General features: G+C 38.7%; 2 protein-coding genes across 2 annotated transcripts in view; both read left to right on the plus strand.

The window, feature by feature from the left end:
• LOC106883838 (signal recognition particle 14 kDa protein) overlaps positions 1-2,762 on the plus strand; it is a 13,370-nt gene extending 10,608 nt beyond the window's left edge. The window contains exons 4-5 of the mRNA XM_014934977.2: positions 368-400; positions 2,384-2,762. Of these exons, the coding sequence (XP_014790463.1) occupies positions 368-400; positions 2,384-2,473 (123 nt within the window). The 3' untranslated portion in view covers positions 2,474-2,762. The remainder of the gene's footprint in view (positions 1-367; positions 401-2,383) is intronic.
• A 5,461-nt stretch (positions 2,763-8,223) lies between these two features.
• Positions 8,224-11,654, plus strand: part of LOC106883836 (nuclear nucleic acid-binding protein C1D) — a 10,915-nt gene continuing 7,484 nt past the window's right edge. Inside the window, exons 1-2 of the mRNA XM_014934975.2 lie at positions 8,224-8,418; positions 11,405-11,471. Coding sequence (XP_014790461.1) covers positions 8,287-8,418; positions 11,405-11,471 — 199 coding nt within the window. The 5' untranslated portion in view covers positions 8,224-8,286. The remainder of the gene's footprint in view (positions 8,419-11,404; positions 11,472-11,654) is intronic.

Consider the following 11,654-nt stretch of genomic DNA (forward strand, 5'->3'; position numbering starts at 1 on the left):
GCCCCTCGACTGGCTTGTGCGGGTGGCACATAAAAGACACCATTTCGAGCGTGGCCGTTTTCGTGCGGGTGACACGTAAAAGCACCCACTACACTCTCTGAGTGGTTGGCGTTAGGAAGGGCATCCAGCTGTAGAAACTCTGCCAAATCAGACTGGAGCCTGGTGTTGCCATCCGGTTTCACCAGTCCTCAGTCAAATCGTCCAACCCATGCTAGCATGGAAAGCGGACGTTAAACGATGATGATGATGATGATGATTAGCATTGAAAGACTTTATTGAGAGAGAGAGAGAGAGAGAGACTATTGGTTGAATCCATATATTCAATACCACGTCTTTTAACTATCATCTTCATTTTGCTTTTTTTCAGGTAAATCAAAAGGATGTAAATAAATTCCAGATGGTGAGTAGCTTTTTGTCTTAACTACTTACACAGATGCAGGTGTGGCTGTGTGGTAAGAAGTTTGCTTCCCAACCACAAGGTTCTGGGTTCAGTCCCGTTGTGTGGCACCTTGGACAAATATCTGCTAATATAGCCTTAGGCTGACCCAAACCTTGTGAGTAGATTTGGTAGATGCAAACTGAAAGAAGACCTTGTATATATTTGAAACGCGGAGTAGATAAAACGGGACAACTGATGAAGGGAATGTTCTTTATGTTGTCTCATTTCTCTATTTGTTTCTTTTTTTTGAAAAAAGTTTCTTTTCCATGTTTTTGTTTATTATGTTCTCGTTTCTCATTTTGTTCATGTTTTTTTTTACGTCCTGTACCCATATGTGCATGTATATATACATTTATATGTAAGTATGTACATACATGTATGTATATATGCATGTATATATATATATTATTTATATTATATGTGTATGTGTGGGTGTGTGTCTGTCTGTGTCCCTCACCACTGCTTGACAACTGTTGTTGCTGTGCTTATGTCTCCGTAACTTAGTAGTTCAGCAAAAGTGACTGATAAATTAAGTACCAGGCTTGAAAAAAACACAAGTACTGGGGTTGATTTGTTCAACTAAAAATTCTTCAAGGCGGTGCCCCAGCATGGCTGCAATCTAATAACTGAAAGAAGTAAAAGATAAAAGAAGCACGTCACATGTGCATAATACAGTGAATTGATAACCTTTGATTAACTGAGATTCTCCATTTTGTAGCACATCCATCATCATTTAAACACCCATGTCCCATGTCTGGATGGGTTGAACCGTATGATGGGCCCAAGGACTGCGTTGTGCTCCAGTGTCTGCTTTGCTGCAATTTCTATGGCTGAGTGCTTTTTTTTCATGCCACCAGTTCTAGAAAGGTTGCCTTGGAGCTAGCAAGACTAAGGACTCTGAAGGAGTATAGAAATGTAAAGCATGAGACACAAGGGCCAGAATAGAACTGGTTTCTTGCTACAGAGGAGCTGCATGACAACTCGCATTTTAGAAGAGAGAGTGGGAGTGATTGGGTGGATCACTTTGGTCTTAGCAATGTTGATATATTACAAAGAATAAAAAGTTTAGAATGGTACAACAATGCACTATAATACAAAAAATGGACTATATACCTGTTGTAATTTGGTTATCTATAGTCCGATGATATTTTGGAATTACAATTCCTTCTTCAGATCTTCTTAGCTGGAGCCTCTGCTATAAACTTTTCCAATGGTTTTAACAGGTATATAGTCCATTTTTTGTTTTATAGTGCATTGTTGTACCATTCTAAACTTTTTATTCTTTACAAACAATACACAATGCTTCAAGCGAACTACAATACTCTCCTTGATATATTGCATATTTTATAAGGGCTTAAAACATCTCATAACATGAACACATGATTAAAGAAGAGATTTCTCAGGAAGACATAATATGAAATACTGAAGGACGACCTCAGGACACTGAACCTTTCAGACGAAATAACAGAAGACTGAGATGCCTGGCATCTTGCAGTACTCAAGAAGGCCTGTACTCAACAGCAGAAGTGTTAAGGCTGCTCCCCCTGGTAGAAGGATTGAGCTGCAAGTATCTTGTGCCAGTGCTCATGTGGTCCCATGTAAAAGCATCCAACACTCTGTAAAGTTGTTGGCATTAGAAAAGACATCCAGCTGTAGAAACCATGCTGACTTCAAGATGAAGTTTTTAAGAGCACTCTCTAGTGGGTTGGGAATTGAAAGGGTTAAAATTGAAGCTTTTAGGAGTAATCCCAAGTGAAGTGTATCAAAAGGGTTAAAATTGGCTCTCTGTATTCTGTCATTTTTTTTTTTTACCAGATTAATATCCATTACATAATCTGTTTCTGATATCATACACATCAGTGTTTGTCTGTTAATATATTCACTGTTAATTTTCTCCCCTGCGTTTGTTCCAAAATTAATATTTTCATGCTTTTCTTTTTCCAGGCATATATCAATGTTTTGAAAGGCAACATGGATGGTTTGAAGAAACGAGACAAAAAATCAGCTAAAGGAAAATCTAAAGCTACTCAATAAATTTTCACACAATTCTATTTTCTTCTACAATTGTATTTATTTATTTGCATTTTTTATTTTTATTTTATTTTTGGATATAAATGACATTTATGGGAACTTCTGGAACAGCTTGTGTTTCCAAATTTCTCACACCACTTCTTCCTACATGTGCAGACTCCATCTAGTAAGACCATGGTTATATATAGACATGGTCTGACTGAGTTATTATTTTAAATAACATGTATAGTTAATAAAGAAAATAGATAGAAACTCTTGTTTATAGAAATAAAATCAAAACTGGCTGCCTTCAGGGAGTTTTTTGTTTTTTATGTTTCTGATCTAAATATTCAAGGTGGTACCAGTGGAGCACTAAGAGCACCGTCCGAGCGTGATCGTTGACAGAGTAGCTGTTCGGCTTCCATGTCGGTGGCATGTAAATAGCACCAGCGTGATCGCTACCAACGTCGCCTTCCTGGCACATGAAATGGCATTCGAGTGAGATCGTTTCCAGTACCGCCGGACTGGCTCCTGTGCAGGTGGCACGTAAAATACACCATTTCGAGCGTGGCCGTTGCCAGTACCGCCTGACTGGCCTTCGTGCCGGTGGCACATAAAAGCACCCACTACACTCTTGGAGTGGTTGGCGTTAGGAAGGGCATCCAGCTGTAGAAACTCTGCCAAATCAGATTGGAGCTTGGTGTAGCCATCTGGTTCGCCAGTCCTCAGTCAAATCGTCAAACCCATGCTAGCATGGAAAGTGGACATTAAACGACGATGATGATGATGATGATGATGTGCCCCAGCATGGCTGCAGTCTAATGACTGAAACAAGTAAAAAGATAAAAGGCATTTTAAAAAAACAATTATAGCTTAACCGTTTGCTTGTCCAAAACATCTTCATAAAGTTGTGTAAGTGCACATTCTCGTTTCAAACTTTTAGTTAGCCATGGTTTCATACATCATCATCATCATTTAATGTCCACTTTTCATGCTAGCATGGGTTGGACGATTTGACTGAAGACTGATGAACCAGATGGCTACACCAGGCTCCAATCTGATTTGGCAGAGTTTCTACAGCTGGATGCCCTTCCTAACGCCAACCACTCTGAGAGTGTAGTGAGTGCTTTTACGTGCCACCGACATGAAAGCCAGTATCCTGAGTAATATAAAGCTTTCCTTTCATAAGTTCCAAGTTATTCTGGTGGTTAAAAAAAATTGGTAATGTCTATCATATATGATGCATGGACGCCAGAGAAATGTCCTCTTTGTCACATGTGATACACAGGACAGGCAAAAGGATTAATCAGAAGAGGAAAGGCAGTGCCCATGATGTAATACTTTCCGATACGCTGTTTTTGTTGTTGTTGTTGTTGTTGTTGGCACTCCGTCGCTTACGACGTCGAGGGTTCCAGTTGATCCGATCAACGGAACAGCCTGCACGTGAAATTAACGTGCAAGTGGCTGAGCACTCCACAGACACGTGTACCCTTAACGTAGTTCTCGGGGATATTCAGCGTGACACAGTGTGACAAGGCTGACCCTTTGAAATACAGGCACAACAGAAACAGGAAGTAAGAGTGAGAGAAAGTTGTGGTGAAAGAGTACAGCAGGGTTCGCCACCATCCCCTGCCGGAGCCTCGTGGAGCTTTAGGTGTTTTCGCTCAATAAACACTCACAACACCCGGTCTGGGAATCGAAACCACGATCCTATGACCATGAGTCCGCTGCTCTAACCACTGAGCCATTGTGCCTCCACCTGACTAATAAGATACAGGAGCTAAAAAACAGTCAGTATCTCGAGTTAACCTTAGGCTGGAGATTTGGTCCAACATATTTACAACAGACTGGATTCAGCACCATCTTATTGGAGGTCACACTAGACAGTTGCTGGGGTGGGAGCAGGGGGTCTAGGTGCCTAATTCTGATCTAGATATGCTGTGGCTTGCTGTTAATAAATACTATAGGCTCCGGGGTATTGATTTACTCGCATGCCTATAATGCTGCTAAGTGAGCCCTGGCTGGACTCTGCTAAAGGCACTGAAGGGTCAGGTGGCAGTGGCAACCCGTATGATGGCTTAGGTTGAGTTGCTGTTAGATGAGGGTAAGGCCTTCAGTTGTGTCCTAGTTAATTATGGGACTCGGTGCCATCAGAGAAGAAAATATTGATATAGATGTTTTATTATTTTTTTTGGTGCCACGTTAAAAGCATCCAGTCCACTGTAAAGTGATTGGCATTTGGAAGGGCTTCCAGCTGTAAAAACCATGTCAAAAATTGACCACCTGTGCTGGTGCCACATAAAAGGCACTTAGCCCACTCTACAGGGTGGTTGGTGGTAAAAAAAAAAAGCTGTAAAAATCCTGTCAAAACGCACAGAAGTATGGTGCAGGCTTCTTCCTGGCCAGCTCCCGCCAAACCGTCCAACCCATGTCAGCATGCAAGGTACACGTTAAACAATGATGTCATTCGGCCTGTGGATAGAATATACCTTTATAATATATCTCTGTTTTTCCTAATTTTCATGACCTAAATGGGTCTTATTGAACACACTGTTTGGTTGCTTTTTTTTTTTTTGTGGAATGATACAATTGGACATGGTTGGATGCTGATAATTTCACCCGGTTGACTTGACATTCGGCTTGTAACAGTACTTTTTGGACACATAAACACACTTGCACACAAATATACACGTACAGATAGAAAAAATGAGAGAGAGACATACAATTTATTAATTGGATATAACTGACATAAACACTAGCCCTATCGTCAACCACATAGTTGTTTGTCATAGAGAAACTGGGGCCAAAGTAAAAGGGCGAAGACAGGATATAACAGTCCATTACTGAATATATCCTTTTTCGTACATGAAGGTTTTTGTGTCACATCATTGATTTGTAAATGATGTTGGAGCTGTGTGAAATAAAATGCCTTGCCTGAGGACATTATGTGTCTCAAACTGAATTGAATTCATGAGTTTTTGCTCTAGAGCCCAGTTACTTAACCACTAGGCCATGATTCTTCCCAGAGCCAAAGAAAGGGCTGCTAGAATTCATGATTGATCTACTGTTAGTCCACTATTGTTGATGTTTCTTTCTGCTTAGATTCTGGTGATGGGTTGAGTGGAACTGCATAGAATACATAAGTTACTACTTTCTTCTGCTGTTAGCTGTGGGGGTTTGATGATGGTGAGGATAGCTGAAGTGCAATGGAGTGGAGAAGTGAATTTATATGTACAGTTATCAGTTTGTTTGACACAAATAGGGTTGCATTTAAGGAAGTCTGAACTTAGGTAAACCCTCTGCTCCATCTGCTTTTATTAACAGAAAACACTTCTGTATCTTCTTCATCACCATCCTTTCATCATTTTAATGTCCACTTTTCCATGTTTGCATGGGGTGGACAGAATATATTGAAGCAGATTTTCTTTTGTTGCATGTCTAACCTGTTTAAAAGAAAGGTGTAAACAGCTGAGCATCACCATCATACAACAGCTTGGATGATGGCGATGCTTGCTTACAACTATTGTGTGATGTCAAGGCAAAGGGACGTGTATACACACACACACACACACACACAGAATTATGATGAACTTTAGTTTTGTCTACCAGATCTGCTCCTAAGGCTTTGGTTGACCCAATGCTACAGCAGAAAATACATGCTTAAGGTGCCATGCAGTGGGATTGAACAAGAAACCACATAGTTGGGGAGCAAGCTTCTTAATTTTTGCCACAAGGGTAGGTTGGGGGAGGGGATTAAATCGATCGCATCAACCTCAGCATGTAACTGGTACTTATTTAATTGATCCCGAAAGGATGAAGGGCAAAGTCGACCTCAGTTGAATTTGAACTCACAACGTAGCAGCAGACGAAATATCGCTCAGCATTTCGCCCGGCGTGCTAATGATTTTGCCAGCTCGGCAAAATTAAGTTTAACCCTTCAGCATTTAAACTGGCCCAAATATTCTTCAAACTGGCCTCTCACATCTACTCTACAATGTCATCTTAAAAATAAACAATCTATATCACTGAAATTTCAAACCTACAAGATAATGCATGACTAATTCAAAATAATGTGAATAAATAAGCATTACATTTGATAGAGCGATCTGAATGCTGAAAGGTTAAGCCTTCAAAGGGGACTTCATTTTGTTTTCATATAGAAAGTCTATTAACTATGTGTTTACACTAACATATAGCTCCATATCTCGTAGAGTTATTCTAATGTTTGGATGTAGGAAATAATATATATGCTTATATGTCTGATGACAAATAGAGAAAAGGAATGAGATGTGTAGAAGGATGGACTAGATATTTTGCAGTATTTAGTTCAATTAAATTTTATTTTCAAATTCTAATGGTGCTACCTTTGTCTTTTATCTCTAAGGGTGATAAAATAGATGCCAGCAACACCTTGGAAAATTAATTCAATCAAATGTAGATTCAGTCCTTTGAATTGGTAGCCTTGTGTTAAAATAAGAAATTGAGAAATCCATAGAATGATAGATATAGCATTCTGACAATCTAACTTCCTTGCAATATGTAGATTCATACAAAGGCAGTGAGCTAGCAGACTCTTAAACATGCTGTGCAAAATGCTTAACGGCATTTCGCCTGTTTTTACATTCTGGGTTCATATGCTGTTAGGGTTGACTTTACCTTTCATGTTTTTTGGGGGTCGATAAAATTAGTACCAGTTGAGTACTGGTCAATTTAATCGACTTAGCCCCCCTCCAAATTTGCTGGCCTTGTGCCAAATTTTGAAACTTAGATTCATACTTTCTTTATTTTCGGCCGTCGCCAGTACCCGTCTGACTGGCCCTCGTGTCGGTGACACATAAAAGCACCCACTACACTCTCAGCGTGGTTGGCGTTAGGAAGGGCATCCAACTGTAGAAACTCTGTCAGATCAGATTGGAGCCTGGTGTAGCCATCTGGTCCACCAGTCCTCAGTCAAATTGTCCAACCCATGCTAGCATGGAAAGCGGACGTTAAACGACGATGATGATGATGATGAACCCCAACAGAGTTAACTCAGCCTTTTATCCTTTAGGAAATAAGTACCAGTCATATACTGAAGGTCAATTCAATTCAATTAACTTTCTCAACTCATTTACGCCCTTCCGAGCAATCCAACAAGAAAATCTCTATATGATCGCTTTGTTAAAAATAACAGCCAAATTCTTTCAAATCGCAACCCTACAATCTTTAAAAACGACTCTATAATGTAGTCCTAGACAGACACAAATGTGTCCTAGACAGACACAAATACGTCTTTAATCAAAGGTCTGCTTAATAACATCATTTAGGTCGTTAAGCCGATGTCAGAAATCTTTAGGGAATAAATTAAAACTTTTGAATGAGGTTCATATAATTTATGGCTTTTTGTTCAGGAAAAAATATTTTAGAAACATTTCTGTTTCTTGTCTCCTTCACATGTTTCACAAGTATGTGTGTATATAAAATAAAATTTTAAGCTCCATTTTGGTAGCCAAGTGTCTAAAGTAAAAAGAAAATATAAATAAGGATGTGATAAAAATATTTCTGGCTAGTGTCGGTATATAAGTAAGTATAAATAGTTAAAAAGTGGAATAAATTATCTTGTTGTGAAGAAGAAGAAACGCCTGTAACATTTTCAACAATAACCTTTTTGATTGTACCATTAGATAACGCCTCCTTTTCTTCAGCGAATCATTTAATTCTACTTTTGAATAGTCTAAAGTAACCACGAATTATTCTTAATAGGAGACTCTAAAAGCGCTCAAAATGAGGAGTAACGTCCCTTAGCGTTGTTTGTTGAGAGCGGGACAACTGCAATTTATCACCGTTCCTACACAGCTATGGCGACCAACATGAAAGACATTCCCCAGAATCTGAAAGAAAAATTAGCTGATTTGGATCGTTCTTTAACGAATTTAGAAGAATCTTTTACCCCTATGCTTTCAAAATCACAGATAGAAATACAGTCAGAGGTACATATATGCTCGTCTTTGTTTTTCTTTTATATATTTCTGAAATTAACATCAGTAAGAATAACATAAACCCCTGTCACGTTGCTTCAAGAATTTTTAGCGATTTAGTTTATCGTTGATTCAAATGAGCAAGGCGAAAGAAACTGCAGAATTCCGTAGCTTGGTTTAAATTAACACAGGAATCATACGTAAAAATATCAACTTAAATGTTGCAGGAACTTATATAGCAGCCAAAATTCGTTGTTGAATCTTGTCTTCTTTCATCCATTTTTAGTCGATATAATAAATACTGGGGGTCGATTTAATGGATTATTATTTTTTTTTTTTCACTATAGAAATCGATCCTGTGGTTGGTAAAATAAAATGACAAACTTATTAATGATTAACAGAAAAAATATAAGCAACAATTGGTTAATGTTTACTTCTACCTAATTGATTGAGCCATATGTTTAAGGTGCGGTTAAATAAAAAATCTGAAGACGGAAACAAAAAAAAAAAAAAAAAAAATGGAAATCGTAAACGCAAATGAAATGTTCTTAGTGTCATTATGTACGTTGCGCAACAAGAAAATATATCGTTTCTGTAAATTTTACCTGTACTGGAAATTATTCGTATTAAATATCTTCAAATGAAAATATGCGATAACGATTCAAGTGTACGTTTCATTGTTTCAGTTTTGGTTTTTTTAATATTCTATGTTCAAAATTTTACTTTCGTTTTAATCAGACGCCAAAATTAAACTCCACAATTCCTCAAAACATTGAGATATCTTTAATAAATTGGTCTTTCCTGTGCATATACTAAAGTAATGAAAACATCAGTGAGCATATGTGCACACACACACACACGCGAAGGGGTGCTGAAAAGTTCCTGACTTTGGTTAAAAGAAAATACAAAGGGATCAGTTAATTATGATTTTATTCAACGTATTCCTCTATCAGATTTACGTACTTATTGCAGTAGTCCTTCAGGTTTTGTAAGCCTTGTAAAAGACTCTTAAGGTTGGGCCTTCCGTGACACCCTTAAAACCAGGAACTTTTCACACACACACATATACACTAATATTTAGCAAAATTGATATATATCTGTCTCCATAATCTTTTTTATCACCATTTTCCATTGTAGATATTTGCATGAACAGAGCTAACCTGGTTCTAAACAACAACCAGGGAATAATAACTTTTTTTTTTACTTTAGGCACAAGGCCCGAAAGTTTTGGAGAGGGGGCCCAGTCGATTAGATCGACGCCAGTACGCAACTGGTACTTAATTTATCGACCCCGAAAGGATGAAAGGCAAAGTCGACCTCAGCGGAATTTGAACTCAGAACGTTAAGACAGACAAAATACTGCTTAACATTTTGCTCGGCATGCTAACGTTTCTGCCAGCTCGCTGCCTTATGTAGGGAATAATAATGATAATAATTGTTTTAAATTTTGGCTCAAGTCCAGTAAGTTTAGTGGGAGGGGTAAGTTGATTACATTGACCCTAGTACATAACTGGTACTTATTTTATCAACCCTGAAAGGATGAAAGGCAAAGTTGGCCTTGGCTGAATTTGAACCCAAAACATAAAGATGAATAAAATGCCACAAAGCATTTTGTGCAGTATGCTGATGATTCTGCCAGCTCACTGCCTTAGTTGCAATAATAATAATTGTTTTTGATTTAGACACAGGGCTGAAAGTTTTCATGGGACTGGGCTAGTTCATCAAAATGACCACAGTACTTGATTAATGTTTTATTATTGTTTCACTCCAGAGGGATGAAAGACATCATCATCATCATCGTTTAACGTCCGTTTTCCATGCTAGCATGGGTTGGATGATTTGACTGAGGACTGGTGGACCAGATGGCTGCACCAGGCTCCAATCTGATCTGGCAGAGTTTCTACAGCTGGATGCCCTTCCTAACGCCAACCACTCTGAGAGTGTAGTGGGTGCTTTTACATGCCACCGGCACGAAGGCCAGTCAGGCAGTACTGGCAACAGCCACGCTCGAAATGGTGTATTTTACGTGCCACCTGCACAGGAACCAGTCCAGCGGTACTGGCAACGATCTCGCTCGAATGTCTTTTCACGTGCCAGGAAGCTGACGATGGTAACGGTGGCAAAATTAACTTTGGCAGGATTATTTTTTTGTTAACTCAGACAAGGTTGACTTGGATGGGATGTAGAGGAGGAGACAATATCGGAAGTATGAATGATATTGCTGAGTAATTCATTTCTGATTTATTAAAAAAAAATATACTAATTTTTCACTTCCATTCATGTACAGTGTCATACATCTAATAGTGATTCTCTCATGATTTCTTTGTTGACTCCAGTGAAGTCTATGCTTTGCTGAGGAGTTCTAATGAGGCAGAAACATATAGGCGGTGAGCTGGCAGAATCGTTAGCATGCCGGGTGAAATGCTTAGCGGAATTTCGTCTGCCGTTACGTTCTGAGTTCAAATTCTGCCTAGGTTGACTTTGCCTTTCATCCTTTCGGGGTTGATAAATTAAGCAACAGTTATGCACTGAGGTCAATGTAATCAACTTAATCCCTTTGTCTGTCTTTGTTTGTCCCCTCTATGTTTAGCCCCTTGTAGGCAATAAAGAAATAAGAAACATATTTGGAGTTGTCACCCACACTAGCCAAGATGATTAAAATGTTATTAAACATTGAGCTAATGTTATTCCTCACTGCAAAGGACATTTAATTCTCTGGCTAGGACACTTAATTCTTGTTGGCCCAGTTCCTCTTGTAAGTTGGTACCACTGAAGAGAATATGTTGTTCTTATGGTCAGCAGTGATCATACTGCATAATAGCTTACAGCAAGATCTAAATAAGCTACAATTTAGCTAATTCGGATTTTGTATGTAAGCAGGTAGTGGTAGTGGTGCATACTTCAGTTCTTTTACCTCCAGATTTTGATGATAAGAAGATTTAATATTATTTACTGGAAAATATGCTAAGGACTTCATTCACCTCTTTGTGTTTTTCAGTTCACTCCTTTGGAACAAGCTAAGCTGAATTTAGTTGCTGTTTACGCCATGAATTCTTTATTTTGGGGTAAAGTTTCTTTTACTTGTTATATCTGTTATACTCGAATTTCTTTTTTTACTATTTGCATAATCATCATCATCGTTTAATGTCAGCTTTCCATGCTAGCATGGGTTGGATGATTTGACTGAGGACTGGTGAAACCAGATGGCTACACCAAGCTCCAATCTGATTTGGCAGAGTTTCTACAGC

The sequence above is a fragment of the Octopus bimaculoides genome, chromosome 11 (assembly GCF_001194135.2).
Source record: "Octopus bimaculoides isolate UCB-OBI-ISO-001 chromosome 11, ASM119413v2, whole genome shotgun sequence".
NCBI classification, from domain to species: Eukaryota; Metazoa; Mollusca; class Cephalopoda; order Octopoda; family Octopodidae; genus Octopus; species Octopus bimaculoides.